The sequence below is a fragment of the Rhodamnia argentea genome, chromosome 11 (genome assembly GCF_020921035.1).
Source record: "Rhodamnia argentea isolate NSW1041297 chromosome 11, ASM2092103v1, whole genome shotgun sequence".
Lineage (NCBI taxonomy): Eukaryota > Viridiplantae > Streptophyta > Magnoliopsida > Myrtales > Myrtaceae > Rhodamnia > Rhodamnia argentea.
The window spans coordinates 3,000,346-3,017,451 of record NC_063160.1 but is presented as its reverse complement, the minus strand read 5'-3'; the positions used below and the strand labels follow the sequence as shown (position 1 = coordinate 3,017,451).

Here is a 17,106-nt window from a genome sequence, read left to right as displayed (position 1 = left end):
TCTGTTGAAAAAGCGCACAGCAGAAGTCCGATATCTTTAGCATGTTGAGATTGTCAAGAGAAAGTTCAAGTCCGAGCATGTTAACATAAGATATAGTTAGACTTACTTTACTCAGAAGCTCGGACCAATGAATCGTGAGTTAATTATGATATATTAAATGCTCTACATCACATCTACACCGATTCTCCAATGTGAAATTTCTTTAACATAGTTTACTGGCATATGCATTGAAAAATGATTTTTTTTTTAATCGAACCTTTTTTAATCTCTTTCGTTTCGGTGAGTCTATTTGAACTCGTCAAATAATTGAGTGAAGATTCAATGGGACTCAATGGGGGATTACTTCTCGGTCTCTTTATACCTAAGAACCAGCACTAGGTGCTGCAAAAACGTAAGCCAGATCTGGCTGATCATGCCATTGGGTCAGAGCTAAAACATAGCAACCTACTCAGGATCACCAAATTTGCATCCAGCTTGCACAATTTCCCATAGTGTCCGGCTCCAGCTGTGGGACGAAATCAAGTCATCCAATCATGGAAATTGGAAACGTAACATCACATCATGGCAATAAACGACAAGAGGGTCAAAAAAAAAAAAGGGGGAAAAACACAAAGCAAAGCTCCATTGCATACACTATCATTTGCCACATTACATGACCCAAAAGGAGCAATAGATCCCTACAATTCATACAGGACAACATAGCCATTGATAAAGTACAAGAAGAAGAAAGAGGAGAAAAGAGTTCAAAACTCAGCTAGCCTACAAAAGGGCACAACCCTGGCTAAAACACTCTCCAGATTCTAAGTTACTAATAACAAAGGTGGATACATAACGCTAATTTTGACGCTCATTAACCCAATTGTCCTCCCACTTTTGTCTAAATCTCGATACCCGACTATACACCAATCCGAAATTCGAATTCGGGTCTGCATACTCCTTCCTCCTCTCACATGATTGAACCGCAAACCGAACCGCGGGAACGGTTAATCTCGCAAAGCAACAGCGGACCTGGGTTCCTAGTCCTACATGATGGAGCAAGCATTGGGGTTGTCGTCGCTGAAGAGGGTCATGTAAGGGTCCTCGTGCCGGGCCACGGCGGCGGCGGCGCTCTGGGAGGTGGGCTCGACCTTCCTGACGTGGCCGGGAGGGGCCTTCTTGTCATAGGACTGGGCGTAGGACTGGGCGGCGTACGGCTGGTGAGCCACCACGCTGTAGGGTATGTAGGGCCATATCTCCGCCTTCTTCCCCGTCGACTTGGCCCTCTTCAGCACCTTGTTCTGGTCAACGTACCCGCTCACCGTCACCTTCTGCTGCTTCCTGTTAATCTCCACCGTCTTCACCCCTGCAACCACCATTGAACACCCCCCCAGTTATTACATACTCCCCCCTTGACAGGACAATTCAAAGTCGACAAAAACCCATCTTCTTGAAAAACAGAGTAAGTTGTCCTGTAGTCGAGACTAATTTGAACTCACCGTCTAAAGAAGAGAGAGCCTTCCTGACCTTGAGTTCACAGCCATCGCAGTCCATCCTCACCTTCAGCTCCACCGTCTGCAACTGCTTCCTCTTCTTGTGTTTGTACCCGCTGCTCATCAAGTCAGACAAGTACTCCAAAGTCCCTGCAACACCCATCTCTCTCTCTCTCTCTCTCTCTCTCTCTCTCTCTCTCTCTCTCTGTGTTTTGAAGCTGAAAGCCTCGGACAAAAGTTCAGAAAAACAGGGGAAGATGTTGATGGGTCCTTGTTTGGTCAAAGAGGTGGGGATTTCAAGGAAAGCCCTTCAAGAGAAATCGGAGAAAACTTCCCTCCAAAAGAATTCTTTTCTTTGCCTCGCAACAAAACCAAGAAAGAGTGCTTCCGAGGCTGTTCTCTTCGTTTACTTGCCTACGAGTATGAGGATGTTCCTCGAGAACAGGGGCACAGTTATATAGGCTCTTGCGATGCGCACCAAAAGCATTCTTGGGTCGGGACCCACGAACAGTAGGAGAGCGACGATGATGCATCATGGAAGCCCCGATATTTGCTGGTCTCCGACAGAGCTGTCTTAAAAATATTTCTTCACCTCTTTACACAACGTTCTTGCACAAAATTGATTTCCCCTAGTTTTACACGGCCTAGTTCCCCTAAAAAACCCAAAAAAAAAAAAAGTCTATAACGGTAGGTCCATTTCTAAATTTATCTCGAATTTTTCTTTTGTCTCAGAAAAAAAACCTCAAATTTTAAGTTTAGACTCAAATCTGCCCCAAACTTTATTTGCTCGGAAAAAATCCAAAACTTTAGGTCCAATTCCAAATATATGCCGAACTTTGTTTTTTTTTTTTTTTTTTTTTGGTCTAAGAGAAGAATTACCCATTTTCAATTTAATCTCAAATATGCCCATATTAATCCTCTGTCCAAATATTGTCTTTGGTTGTCCTTAAATTTTATATCCTAGTACAGTTTCATTTTGGGGAATTTCAAGAAAAATTATCGGGATAAATTTGTTATCGACATGAAAATGTCACGTCGATTCATACATATTGTCCCATTACTTTGCTGATGCGGATTTGTTATCGACATGGAAATGACACGTCAAGTTGGAACTGGATCACAGACGTAAATTTGAGAATAGATTGAAAGTTTGTAATTTTTTTTTTAGATAAAACAAAATTCAGGACAGATATGGGACTAAACCTATAGTTAGGGTCTTTTCTGAGGCCAAACAAAAAAATTTCGGGACAAATTTGGGACTAAACCTAATATTTGAAATTTTTAGGGAATCAGTCCGTTTTATGTGTTCAAAAGATGGGATTTGCTTATGGAGGAAAGTTTTCACTTGCTACGCCTCCTTAGGAGGCAAGTAAGAATATAAGAAACGTGCCATTGGACCTTCTTGGATGGTGCCCTTATATTCTTTTCATCACATTCACATGCTCCTTACTTTTTTCTCGTTCTTTGGATCTGATTTGGTGTGGTTGTCGCTGAACCGAAAGTGTGCCTTAGTAGCTTAAATGGTCGTGAAGTAGTTTCGTAAAAATTACCACGAGACATTTGTCAAATGGAAAATGATTTATTGACAGTATTGTTCGGGACAGTTTAATCTCAACTATAAATCCACACATTATCACCACGTGTTTTACATAAAACGCTTATTGATTGGGAGATCGTGTGGTTAGAAATAACCGACTGTCCGGCTAATAGCTTCCTTTGTCAAATACTTTACAAAAAACTACGGTATTTGTTTTGGATTTTTCAACCTAAGGCCATCGTACATGTCCAGCACTAATCATGGTTGAATCAATTTCAATGGATAGACACCGAGAAAAATTTCGTAGATTCGCAACTTCGGATGAATTGAATGCAAAATATCATCACAAAATCCTAGATTACATCTATCGTGATATCAATACTTCAAACTTCTTTTCATGTCACCAAAAAAAATCGTCAAACCTGAATCGATGTGACAAATACATCATCCGTCATAGTTCCATCCAAGATGGCTATTAAGCCTACATGGCGTTTATACGAACAGCGGAGTGCCGACGGAGCTAACATGAATTCGATATTGCTTTAGTGAATTCGAAGCGACGCCCGTTTCCCCTCATCATTTTCACCCACATGAGATTTTTATTTTTTTTTCATGGAGAAACGACACCAATTGTTTTGGCTTCACTAAAGTTGCATCGAATCCATGTCAGATCGTTTGCCCGACGTTGCCCACGTAAGTTGCCACTAGGATTTTTAAATGGTTGCCTTGGACGAATCCGCGACAACGGATATTACCGCCATGCCGGTAAAAGTCCGGCGGTTTGTTGCCACCAAAAAACAAAAAAAGAAGCTTGGACATTAGTGTCTCAATGAGTATAATTTACTTTTTTTTTTGTGCAATTTTTCCATATATGACTGTACGCAATGAATTGAAAATTGCAATTGAAATTTTCACTTTCCCTCCATTATTATTATTATTATTATTATTATTATTATTATTATTATTATCTCTGGAAGTCAAAAAAGAAGGAAAGTTGCAGACAGAGAGTAGGTTTATAGGGCTACGTTCATGGAAAGAGACTTGCTCCCAATCTGCTAATAATGGAGCGGCCTCCCTCCTCTAATGAACACTTTATTTATTCATCTTTGAATAATAATAATAATAATAATAATAATAAAAGGTGGGAAAGCGACGTGAGCTGAAAAATGGTTTCCAACAGGCGAGCGCCACGTGGATCGATCGACGGTGGAGATTGATCGAGGAGCCGATCTGGAGTAGCTGTCTCCCCTCCGATGGGCCGCCTTTGGTTCCGACCAAGTCGGTGGGTGGCCCCGTGGGAAGCTGATGGCGCCAAAAAGTGTGTGCCAAATTCTTGAATCAGCTTGCGCGATGGTGTAGACTAAGCAATGGCCGCGAGCACACGGATGAAGATCCGAAATCATGCTAGGGCCCTTTGGCTTTAGGCCTTCACAGATGAGATGACCTTAACCCAGAGTGATTTACATGGAATTGGCATAATTTGAACGGATGGCATTCAATTTCCCGAGCTGAAAACACCGAAAGCACCGTCCCTAGAGGTTGAGCATGCAATTCAGCGACTGATGGCGCGAATCCTATTCTCAATAGCTATTTATGGTCGGAAATAGATTCTTCTATTTCTATTATCCGGACGAGTTTCTAAGCAAAGAAACCCGTTTGATAACTACATAAAATTTGTGTTCCCAAATCATAAATTTGTTTGATAACAACATAAATTCTTTAGGATGGCCAGCCCACAGACAATGAACCGAAGACGGACAGCCAGCGACAGAGACGTGAGAGAAAGAGAGAGGGAGACCGCATGTAAGAGATAATCGAGTGAGCAACGAGAAAAATTCTTATTTCTGAAACGATCGTTTAACGGCGAACTTACAAAAAAGTTCACAAGGGCGTTTTTTATGGAAGTTGAAGGGAAAAATTCTAGCTTTGAAATTCTCCTAATGGAGATTACTTGGCGTGGACCGGTCAAGTGTATATTATACCATTTTGCATAGAAAGATGTATAGGCAACATTACAATATAAAAAAGGAGCTTTGAAACCTCCCATTCTTGTTATTATACTGCTCCAAGGTTCAACAATTCGTGTCCATCAACTTTCTAGGTGGGAATTTGCCAAACGAAAACAGCTGTAATATTTAAAATTTTGCCAATGTCTCTCAGGTTTGAAATTTTGAAGCTTCCTAGGCTCCTCCTCCTAAGTTCTATATTTCTTCTCTTCTCTTCTGTTCAAGTGTGTATTAGCTTGCATGCATATGCATCGGTACATGTAGACTCGCTTCATCCCAGTCGTCGGATCATGCGAGTCTTGCATGAGATCCATGCTATTCGATGGTTAAGATGGAGTGACTACCTCACATGTTTCGATTGCATTCAAGAATCCATAGGTGCTCTGGCGTAAAAGTAGAACTCGACCTTGGAAAAAAAAAAAAAAAAAAGAAAGAGGGTAGCCGGAACCGGCGACTTAACGAGTGAAAGGGAAACTATGAGTGTCGACCCGTGATCTTAATTAGTTGAAATTACATTAAGTGAATGAAGCCATCCTTTAGCAAAAGAACAAGCTTTTGCTTGTAAGCTGAAGAAACCAATTAAACTATGTGGGTGATTATTGGAGTTTTAGGTTTGTCGCCTGCTGAATCTTTGGGTAATAAAATTTTTATTATATGGTCAAGAGAAAAATATATGAATGTGTAATTGTCACGTAGCTATCGTGGCATGGTTGATCCCCACCACCATTATTTTCAGGAGAAAAAAGAATTGCCTTTTTTATGAATTAATAATTATCCACCGAACCCACAACTTCATCCACTAAGCTTTCCTATTTTCATTTCAATCATAAACTTATTGCAATCGTGTCAATTCAGTCTTAAACTCTTCTTTTTTTTTGCCAATTTAGTCCTAAACCTTTTGTAATTGTGCCGATACAATCCATCCAGCGATTTATAACCGGAAAATACCAGCGTGGAATCCTAGTCGGGGCCGGTCGGCGATGCCGGCTCTGACATGGACATTGAAGAGCCAAAACGGCGTCGTTTGCTCGTTTGAAAAAAAAAATCTTCAAGAAGTCCCAAACAGCGACGCATGTCAAAAAGATCTGGCACGTTCATGATTTAAAATGAAATCACATCGCCGATTCAACTTGACATATATAGGAACTGTTTAATATGTGTACGGTCCTCTCCAAATATAATGCCCTAGAAAACGACATGATATGTATGTTTTAATATGATAAAATCGTCAATAAGATAAGTTCGCTTCCACTACAATTCGTAGTTCAATGATCTATATCTTCGTTTATAAAAATTACACAAGCCCTTCCCCATTTTCCCCATTTATATTATCTAACTCCATGATTCATATGGTACTGTTTTGCTTCAAGATTCTACATTTTGCACCCTGAAAATTTAAGAAAGTATGCATTCTCCATACTTTCAGGTGCAAATTACATTTTTTTTTTTCGAAATCTTCATAGGCATAATATGATTTCTTTCTTTTTTTTTAACAAAAAGGAAGGGAATTCAAAAGTAAGAGAAGGTTGAGGTAATTCTAATCAAATTAGTTTGTCCGAAGGACAAAATACTAGGCACGATTTTACAAGACCTCTCTTTACATCGAGAAGTTGCTATGTGTGTCGGATGTATCACGCGACAGTGGCGCACAGAGAAACAAGTTAGTCATAAACCGAAGTTTTCGAAAATTTGAAAGTAAAATTATTCAAGCTGGGTATCCGGTGAAATTCCAATTAACACGATCAGTATTTTTATTGCTTAAATTGATGCAAAAGTGCAGAGGCGACCCATAAGCTTCACCTTCACCTGCTACGACAGTGAATTCAAGCTCCTCTCTTTTGTACTTTTACTCAGATTGGGAAAAATATCGGACACGAATGAGATTTTGCAGATCTTGAAACAACCAAAGAATAATAAAGTCAATTTATGCAATCACGCAACCCCCAACTTTGGAGTGACCATTTTATGCTTTTTTCATTCCCCATCAATCTTAGATTATTCTCCTTTTTATCGGTTTCGATAAATCAAATTCGATACCGTTGTTCACACATTAACGGTCGCAAAAACGTCGGGGTTGAGTTTAGTCGGTGTTTGTGCCAACCTAGTCATTCGTTACCGCGTGATAAAGACTTATGAAGTGAAGGGGGGTTGATCTAACTCATTCACATGTACGCGTTTAAGCATACTTAACTTAATATGTTGACATGTTAATTTTACATTTGAACGTCTCTCTTAAGTGTCTGAACAAATTTTCTTATGTACTTATGTATGAAACATCATTAATCAGATGTATCAAGCACGTCGTGCAGTGTATGTCTATATACAAATAAATGTATCATACATTTAAATTTCAAAGTTTGGACCCAACTAATGAGATGTCATATTCGAGTTAGACATAAATTGATTGACAAAGAGCGAATTGCTAACCTTAGATATGGAACCCATCAAATTTCCATAACTGAAGGACTCATAGTCATGAATTTTTTTTAAGATACGTGGATACCAACGGTTAAGATTTGTCAAAAAGTTTGAATCTTTTTTCCAATGAATAGTAAATGGCTGCTGCATATGGCAAGTTGCCATGCTTTTCCCCCCTTTCTTCCGTTTTTGAGGCGCCTTTGAATTTTTTAGTAACAATGGGCGATGGTATTCTACCTGGTAGCAGGGGTCTTAGTTTTTGCTGGTACAGAATCCCGTGCTACGAATGAATCTAGTCACCATCTGATTTAGCTCTTTTTAGCATGGAAATGGCTTAAGCAAGCAAATGACTCGAGTTCTATCGACTTTATTTGATGGGTACCTTTATTTCCTAAATTATCATTGGAAAAGATCTATTTAAGCTTTGCAGGATCATATTGGCAGTCCTAATATTCAGTGAACCTGCACCAAGTACTAGACATGGATTGCGAGTAAAAATTGGGAAGATACAAAACCTTTCCAGCTGGAGCTAGCTGATATATATAACTCCTTTTGAGTTAAATGTAAAGGCTGATCAATGGCAGTCAAATTCAGCATTCACAAAGAGATTTTGAAGGGGTTCACCAAAGGCTACTAACAATTTATTACTTCATCAATATTTATTCTTATCACTATCACTTAATAAGCCAAGCCGAAATGCCATAATGTATAAGTGTTGCAATACCAAAAGTCAAGAAACACATCCCTCTTCTTTACCATTTACTGTAGAAATTTGCAAAACTTGGTTACATTACTATTCGATTCGAAACCCCTACTACATCAGCCTATACGATATTTGATGTAGGGTTTGTAACAGATTTACATGGGCATCGAGATGGATGGAGGGATTGTTTTCGTCAGCGCAACAAAATATTTAAGACTTATTTCACTAAATTGATAAAAAAAAAAAAAACAAATTCCAAATGTCTAGACAATCTAAATATCAGACATACAAGAGAAAAAGTTGTAAATCTATGCTATGCCGTCCGTCACAATAGGTACTACAAAAGGAGGCCGTTCTAACCATTGCTTTATCTTTTTGCCCATTGAGTACATAATTGGAATGGAAATAAAGTGGTGACAGAGTCAGATGCATGCACCCTTTTAACATGTCATCTTGCTTCATTATTCATGTTTCTCATATAATACTTCATTTTTCCCAAAAGAGTATCCGAAAAGGTTATATTTTCTATTTTTTTTTCGAGAGAGACTTTCTCCGATCATACTTTTGATTGATGGGTTACAAAATTATGAGTTATGCACATCACCTACATATAAACTTGACTAAATATATAATAAGGGATGTTCAGATTTACAATTTTTCAATTAAGAAAACTGATTTTTTTCGACCGGGATTGGGAAAAAATGATTCAGGAAATCATGAAACATGGCAACTTACGAATGATGTAAATTTGCAGTTGATAGAGTAGTTATGAATTGGACATTAGGTTTCTATTTGTATACACATAGATAATATGCTTGGCATGCCTTGACCAATTATTACAAGTATAATCTAACAACATCTATTTACACCTCTCACTTGCTCTTTACTTTAAAGGATAGATCAATTCTAAGCGGACATTATCCATTAATAAACCCATTCTCATGGGATGTTGCGGTCTGGAGCCCCAACGGGTTATTTGAGGGCGCAATAAAAATTTGATACCTCACTTTCAAAGACCATGAAGATAACATATCTAATCAGACCCACTTTCGTTCTATAAGTTCGTGCCAATGAGTTATGACTAACCGATACACCATCATTTTAGTTCGCTATTGTAGGATTCTTTCGCTTATCATCCTCACACATGCACCTCAATACTATTGCCTATAGAGATAATTAGATAAATGGTCCTTAAACTTTAGTCCAATGTGCAATATCGTCCATGAACTTTTAGTAAATGTTTAGTCTAGTCCCTAGATTATATGAAAATGTTCAATGCCGTCCTTCCATTAATTCAAGTTCAAGGATTAAATAAAACAAGTATCAAAAGTTTGAGGACCGCATTAAATAGATTAAAAATTTAGAGACGGTATTTGACATTGAGCTAAAGTTCGGGGATCACGTTAAACATGGCTCTAAGAACCATTTGGGTCATTCTCCCTTTGCCTGTAAACCGGCCCTTCGTCCCGCCGCTTCTTTCAAGAAGTATTGCCGGTAAGAGCAGATCATCAATCACAACATTGTGATCGTCTCACGTCAAATTCTTATCTACCCTCGCTCGGGCCGGCCGGATTCTAACACTCGAGAATTTTAGAATGACAAAAGAAAAGGTTTGGTGAGGAGCGTGAAGGCTGCAGTTTGGCAACTTCTACAGCTGCTTTCCAATCAACAAAGAAAGCACAAAATAATATTCTTCCCCACCGCAACTTTTTTTTTACTTCCATACGTGCAAGGCGGAAAGTAAAACACGACGAGGAAGATCAATATTCCCAAGACACTTTTTGAGTGCGCAGTTGCTCTCTTTTGTTCTTGGAGGCTTGTGTGTCTTGTACAAAAGGCGAAAAAAGCCATTGGAAATGTGTAGATTTCTGAAAATGTTAGGATTGTGCACCTTCTTCAATCATGCAAGTGCACTTCCCTCTTTGAGACCCAATAATTTGCTCACCTTATAGCATTATTAACGTGCACTTTGATGCATGCATACAATGTGGGAAATAGCACATATATTTGTATAATGTGAGCATGTTTGACAGAAGATAAAGTGCGTTTAGTTCAGCTTTGGGAAAAAGTCTTTGAAAAAATGCAAATACGTTTGCGCTATAGGGGTTTTTCAAAATGTAATTGTGTTTGATAAGAAGTCCTTTGTAAAGCAACTTTCAGTTAATAGTGTTTGGCAAAATTCTTGTTGCAAATGACTTTGGTTACATTTTTTTTTTCTTTCCATTTTTTTTTAACTCAAACCCTTCACCAGTTCCAGCAAAGGGCTCAGGCCATCGACTAGAAGATGAATAATAAAGAGGGCAAATCGAAAGACGAAAAAATTGATGAGTACAGTTTTGGAAGAAAAAATATTATTTAACCCTAGGAATAGCCTTCCACAAATGCTAAAAGCCCAGGCCCAAGTGGATCTGTCTTGAGTTTTCAACTTTGCCAAGGCTAGCATTCAGCCAATGGGGTCCAAAAAAATTTGTCAAACACCCCATATTTTCCCAAAAGGGCTTTAGAGACTCAAAACCCCTTCCCAAAGCTGAAAGAGATCGCTCGTAAAGTTTGTTTTGACATGTGATTGAAACATTGCCACATATTCCTCATGATCGAAAGAGTTTATTGAGCCAGATTGTACTCATAGATGATAATCAATAATTATCGGAAAAAAGCCCATAGGACATCAAGTCTCAAGGAACAGTACGAAGTGCCGAGATCCTTCATTCCGAAACGTGTTTCAGGTTCTCTTCCTATCTTTCTATCTGGAAGAGTGTACGAGAACTGAGAAGTGGGATGAGGCAACGGAACATGCGCATTTCTAGACCAAGTGCACAAACCGAGCTCCTGAGTTTAACATCAACCAACTGTCCATGCTTCTTGTGCCCTTGGATACAATGAAATTGGCTTTGTGGGTGTTGGAGCGTTCGGCAACTAGGTAATGGGGATTATGACGCTGGGTTTGTGCTTGGTAAGGAGGGCAATTTAGTTTTTTCCGTCATGCAGTTTTGTCTGAGAAATCACGAGCCAGTATCTGACAGATTCTAATGACATCAAATTTTTCAAAACCATCATCCAGCTCACTTACAGTTAAGCAAATGATTAGAATGGGGGGGACAACAAGTCTTCTGTTCTCCAACCACCATTACCATTTTCTTCAGCTCCTGCCTCCACCAGAACAACCTGAGCACGAGTGAGTCCCCCAACAGACGCAGAATAAAACCACAGTCGATTAAAAAATATGATGAATAAGGACAATGTGGAAGACACATGAGATGGAAGAAGACAAGAAGGAATATTTATAAGACATGCCAAATATACAATAACATTATCAACCACCAGCCCAGAAGAAACACAAAAACCTGACAGGCAATGGTTGACAACGACAAGCTCCCCATCCCGACTACTCCCTTACAAAACTGAGAAAAATTTACACGTAAGACCCATAGTCAGCGAAGTGAATTTTGGTCTGCGAGCGAAAAAGGTTTGTTTATCTGCAGGAAAGTGGCAAGAAAGTGCAAGAGTAGCAAAAGTGGCATTAAACTGATTAAACGTAAGTGGGATGATGTGCGGTCCTCTGAAGCAGCCGATGGTTTGGATAGCGCTCTCCCAGCCACAGCAGGCGCCACCGCATGCCCTCCCGGAGCGCTCTGTTGCGCGGTTGTGGGTAACGGGTTCGGGGATCTGCCATTTGGTGTCAGAGGCATACTCCGACTGTCATCTAAATCTTGGCCTGCACAAGTTTTCCAATGGATTTTATGCAAGTTATAAGTAGTAGTATATATATAAGCAGCGCAAACCTAACCAGCAAGAATGTGGTTTGAACAGAAGTACCACGTTGTATAAGGGAAACGAGGGGCAGCGAAAAGAAGACTTGAGGTTACTACTGGTAGTAGCAATACACGCTAGGTAAAGAAGTGATGAGGCAATTGACTAAAGATGATGAATGAAAAAAGCCAGAGAACTCACAGTTTGAGCGTGACCAGCCTAACTTTAAATTTTCCCGGTCAAACACCATGCGGTATCCCATCATAAAGTTCTCTGCATGGAAATATTATGAGTACATACAGCATGTAAAGTATGAGAAAGAGTAGCATGAGCAGAGGGAACACTTACGTCCAATTGTTCCGATATCTCCATCAGTTGGCTGTATGGCTAAACAAAATCCCACCAACCCCTGCAACCCACAGAAACAACCGGATTTGAGATCTTATCTCCATGGAAACCGAGAACTGCAGTTCTGCTGTAGGGAGATGATCAAGCATTCTATATATTGTGTTTTACTGATACATTTCACAATCTACAATTCCCATAGGCATCATTTTAACAAGCATTGTTATTTATCCCAAAAAGATTTCTCAAAGGACGGTCAATCTCACATTTTCCATATGGAAATTTGCAAACGAGTACAGGAACTTGTGACTATTACAACAAGATAATGGTTTTCAATGCATTCACTATACCAATGAAGTATGTAATCAAATTTTGAAAATCAGAACTCATACAGTATACTTAACAAATTGCCACTGAGGCATTTGTTAACAAAACCTTTTCAATATCTTGACTTGTTCTCATTGCATCCTACCAAAGCAATCCTACACCCATCAAGACACATAACCAGCCTTCCTCCAACAGAAAGGCGGGGTAACCAGTAACATACGAATCGTTGAGTGAATTACGATGAATGAACACCAACTTTTTGCAGTGCACCAAGACTTTCACGAGTGAAGTTGGTGTTGCAGAAAGTAAAGCCCCAATTGATCAGACACCACCTTACACCTCAAATGCCCAAACTTGATTGATGAACATAATTTATTATTCGTCTTGTTCAATGAACATGTGATATATTGCGAATCTCGTTTAGACTGCCTACCATCACGAAAATCGAACAATACATACCTCCATGCCATAAACCTTGAAAACAGGATCATAGACAACGAAGCTGTTGTTTAGTGGAAAAACAAGCGAAAGAGAGGGAACTTTTGGCTTCTCCTTTGTACTGTCGAAATAAGTAGAATGTCAATCTACAGAACATACTTAAGAAGGGAGAAGCAGCATTTACAACTCATCCTCAAGCACATTCACCTGGGTTTGTAGCAATACTTCCAAGGGTATCCTTCAATGCTAGAGTGAGTTACATTTACTCGCCTGTCAAACTATCAGAAGACATCGAAATTAATTATTGAACTTCACATAACCACAGAGGAATAGAATTTACGTATAAGTACCTCTTGGGTAATTGTTTCAAAAACTCCATCGGGAAGAAATGTGAATGACGTGCCACTATCCACAAGAGCACTGAAACTTGTTTGCTTAAGACAAGAGTTTCCAATGCAACATGCCTCAACCCCAACAATGTACGTCTCGCTGAACCAATATGATGAGTTAATCATGAGAAACATCATAAACTAAACATCAACATGATATCATGTCTTGTAGTGTACGTTATTTACTAGCCAAACATCAAAAGAGAATTCTAATACGCACTAATTCCCATTTGAAGGTAGAAAAGCTGTATATTTCTGGTTGGCTGGGCCCTGATCCCCAAAGAAAATCGTCCCAGAATCATCTTCATCAAAGCACAGTGAAAATGAGTTGGGAACCAATCCTCCTTTAGCAAGAAAAGATGGAACAGAGATCTCTCCAAGCCCCAACCCCATCAGACCATCAGGAGCAACACCATCCAAGTAACCCCCACTCTGTTTCATACCACATCTGAGTTCAAAAGAACGTGGAAAAAACATCACAAATGATTAGGCCATGGGCAGAGTTCACATTTAGTTGCTACCAGAGACAGTGCAAACATTAATCGAAATAGAAAAGCAACTCCTAAAAGAGGAAAATCAGCAAAAGAAACACACCCCAAAATGATTGGAGCCAATACAGAACTATTTGATGCCTGGCCACTGCCTGACGCAAGATGTAGTACATCTTCCACCAGTAACCCAGAAGTTGATGTATTCTCAGAATAGTAGTTAGCAGTGTATGGACAGGATTCTCCAGGACTTGTACAGTTTGGGCCCAGTTCACATAGCTGATGGCTGCAAGTTATGTGCTTGCTGCTGCTGGAACCCAATGGATTGTATTCGTTCAGATCTCTATCCTGCACAATAGATTGCCCCAAATACAAGGGAGCACCTGCCAATCAATCATTGGAAATAAGTGCTAAAACTGTTATGAACTTAGACTGGAACTTCACTATCTCACGACTCCACGAAAGCAAATGTTCAACAAAGAACCAAACAAATACAACTGCTTGTGGCTGGTGAGCTGGTACATGTATTAGCTACATTACTGCCATGCTTCTTAAATCAAAGTTTGCCTTCTAATAGCATAAGACCCTGTAAAGTCTTCATTTTTCTTCTTCCTATGTTATGGATACAGTCTTCTATTAATGTCCAACTATCTTGAGCTTATAAGCATCGTTGTGAAATCGAAAGGGCTCCGATACTCAATCCTTCACCTGAAGTTTATATCTTACCTCAACAGTACAGAATGCTTCCTAACTACTTTCAAGAACTTGTTCTTTTCCTAATGTAAAACTTACTATTCAAGGGCAAAGCAATTACTACAAAGAGAAAACCGTATTCTTTCCTGATAAGTATTATACACAGATACTGCAAACAAAATAAGAACATGCTGACACCTGCGCAGGATATAGTTTGCTTATGCCTACCCTAATAATAACCATAAAGACCAAGAATTAGTAGAGAAAACAGAAGCCAAAAATCAAGCCAAAGACAGCGTGGAAAATAAATGTATGGTACTAGAATTAGAATACAGTAAGGGGAATAACTACCAGACTGCTATAGTAGCTGGCGGACAGAGGAGCACACTGTACACATTCGCATGGAAGCCAAAGAAGATCACTCCCAGCATCCAATGCAACAAGGAAAGAAACACTTGGACTACCTACGTCAATCCAGGAGTAGTGTAGCCTGAAAATTGGAAGCTACACTGAGATGCATGAACAATAAGGGTCACAAGGTACTGTCTCATCTGAGACTGACACAAATCACATTAAATGGCTACAAGAGCCTTTAGTGCTCAGAATATAAAGGAGGGGCAACATTAAGCACAGAGGCGGGCAGGTTAAGCATCTGCTTAAATACCAGAATTAAAATAGAAAACTCAACAGCTAATACCAACATGGACATTTTCAAGTTGTAAAATTCTTTAGATGGCATTCTCAATTTGTCTTCTTTGTTCATCAATCCTCATGCTACGCAACGTAAAAGTGCTCTCCAATATAATTCTAATGGTTCGAAGCACCAGCACATTTCCCAGAAAAATTTCCAGAGTAAGAGTTAAGAGTAAGTCTTGTCAATGAAATATTTATAGATAATCCTAACAAGCTACTCAACGTCTCATCGTCCTTCCCCTTTTTGGTCCCTGAACACCAAACCCATACCAAAATTGTCTTTCGACCAGAAATTCAGAAACTCATAGACAAAGTAAGATAACGTAACAGGGAAAAGGGAATTAATCCAAGAATCAGAAATTCAGCGAATAAACCAACAGTGCCGTTCAAATTATGCCGATATGAATCTATTCAGCAGTAAAATATGTCATCTTATAATAATAGAAACGATTTAAATATACATGGCCACAACCATGGTCCATAGAGCAGACTAATGAGTCAACACAACGGAAAGCTAAGGCTACACAATCACAAGCGGAGAAAGAGACGTTCCTTAATTAAAAAAACGCAAATTCAAAGAGAGAAGGGATGCAAATCTGACCATCCGAAGTCATTCCCAAGCGACATCGTCTTACTCCCTTCGGAAGGGAAAAGCAACTGATAGTGAGTGCCGAGCTTCATGTTCTGCCTCTGGAAATCGCTGGCCACGAGTAACTGGTAATACTCCATGCTCTTCTTCTCCGGCCACGGGCCAGTGGCGTTCGAGACCCCGCCGCTGGGAGCCCTCAGCGCCCTCACCTCGTCGGAGAACCGGTGGATCAGCCGCGAGGAGAAGGTGACCGCGGCCGCCGCTTCAACAGCGAGGCAGGACAGCAGGAGCGAAACCGGCAAGAAAAGGGTCGCCATTGCGACGACGACGAGAGCGCCGAGGCGCAGCGATCGGAGGCTAGTGCAGAAGCCGAAACAGGCCGAGATCTAGGGTTTCTCGAGCTCGACGCGCAGCTGAGCTGCGTACGCGCAAATGCTAACGATGAGGGAATCTAGAGAGAGAGAGAGAGAGAGAGGAGATGGATTGAGCTGTGAGTGAGCACGGTGGTGGGATGGTGAAAGTGGGAGCTTGCGAGTGAGCTGAGGAAGAAGAAGAAGAAGATGAAGAAGAAAGGTGGAGGTGCGCAGTGCGCACCGTTGGAGCTGGGTCCGTGAGCGCGCATGTTATGGCATCGGAATGCGAGCTGAGCCACGTGGCTTTTAGTTTTATTGTTTAACGGTAACTCCGAATAGCTCACGGCGTCACGCAAACAAAATCACCAAAAATCTTAAACTACTCTATATAACAACCCGAGATAAGTACACCATGAATATCATAATTTATGAACTGCATTCAAGTGAATGCCATAACTTTTAAAATATTCACTTCAATGCCATAACTTTTAAAATATTCACTTAAGTGCCACGTCGAAGAAAAATCGTTCACTTAAGTAATACAAAGAACCTTTCCGTGCCACACGTCATCTTTCCGACGTGTCACGTCAGCCTTCCGGCGTGACATGTTAGCTTTTTTGGCGTCCACGTCAACATGGCACTTAAGTGAACGTTTTGAAAGTTATGGCACTCAAGTAAACGCCGTACAAAAGTTATGACACTTTTAGTGTACTTTTCCCTAACAACCCCAATACAAAAAAAAAAAATCTAGACATAATATAATTACCTTAAATTTTTTTAATATAAAAAACTTCAAATTATGCATACTGTTATATATATATATATATATATATATATATATATATTAAATATTTTCTTATGGCATAGAAAATCTTAAATTTGTACCTACAGGACATATTTACCTCAAA

At 39.8% G+C, this 17,106-nt stretch overlaps 2 protein-coding genes across 3 annotated transcripts; both read right to left on the bottom strand.

The window, feature by feature from the left end:
* Window positions 1-603: 603 nt before the first annotated feature.
* On the bottom strand, window positions 604-1,909 carry LOC115744127 (heavy metal-associated isoprenylated plant protein 23). Of its 2 annotated transcripts, XM_030679228.2 has the most exons (3): window positions 1,684-1,909; window positions 1,476-1,653; window positions 604-1,342 (listed from the first exon to the last, which is right to left on the bottom strand). In XM_030679228.2, exons 2-3 carry the CDS (start codon window positions 1,630-1,632, stop codon window positions 1,023-1,025), a joined length of 477 nt encoding a protein of 158 aa, XP_030535088.1. In that variant the 5' UTR covers window positions 1,633-1,653; window positions 1,684-1,909; the 3' UTR covers window positions 604-1,022. The 2 variants fall into 2 exon arrangements, with proteins under 2 accessions (XP_030535088.1, XP_048128197.1); XM_048272240.1 differs by having other exon boundaries at window positions 1,476-1,909.
* Window positions 1,910-11,391: 9,482 nt separating this feature from the next.
* LOC115744056 (aspartic proteinase-like protein 1) lies at window positions 11,392-16,415 on the bottom strand. Its single transcript, XM_030679146.2, has 10 exons — window positions 15,858-16,415; window positions 14,915-15,053; window positions 13,977-14,218; window positions 13,603-13,830; window positions 13,344-13,482; window positions 13,201-13,271; window positions 13,015-13,114; window positions 12,232-12,292; window positions 12,085-12,156; window positions 11,392-11,848 (listed from the first exon to the last, which is right to left on the bottom strand). Exons 1-10 carry the CDS (start codon window positions 16,160-16,162, stop codon window positions 11,565-11,567), a joined length of 1,641 nt encoding a protein of 546 aa, XP_030535006.1. The 5' UTR covers window positions 16,163-16,415; the 3' UTR covers window positions 11,392-11,564.
* Between the last annotated feature and the right edge of the window lie 691 nt (window positions 16,416-17,106).

Excerpts from the sequence above, each read along its gene's own strand:
- LOC115744127 (XM_048272240.1), bottom strand. The coding sequence starts at position 1,632 with ATGGGTGTTGCAGGGACTTTGGAGTACTTGTCTGACTTGATGAGCAGC. Across the intron at positions 1,343-1,475 it reads GGCTCTCTCTTCTTTAGACG|GGGTGAAGACGGTGGAGATT; the intron begins GTGAGTTCAAAT and ends TGGTGGTTGCAG.
- LOC115744056 (XM_030679146.2), bottom strand. The coding sequence starts at position 16,162 with ATGGCGACCCTTTTCTTGCCGGTTTCGCTCCTGCTGTCCTGCCTCGCT. Across the intron at positions 13,483-13,602 it reads CTACCTTCAAATGGGAATTA|CGAGACGTACATTGTTGGGG; the intron begins GTGCGTATTAGA and ends ATATTGGTTCAG. Across the intron at positions 12,157-12,231 it reads AGATATCGGAACAATTGGAC|AGAACTTTATGATGGGATAC; the intron begins GTAAGTGTTCCC and ends ATTTCCATGCAG.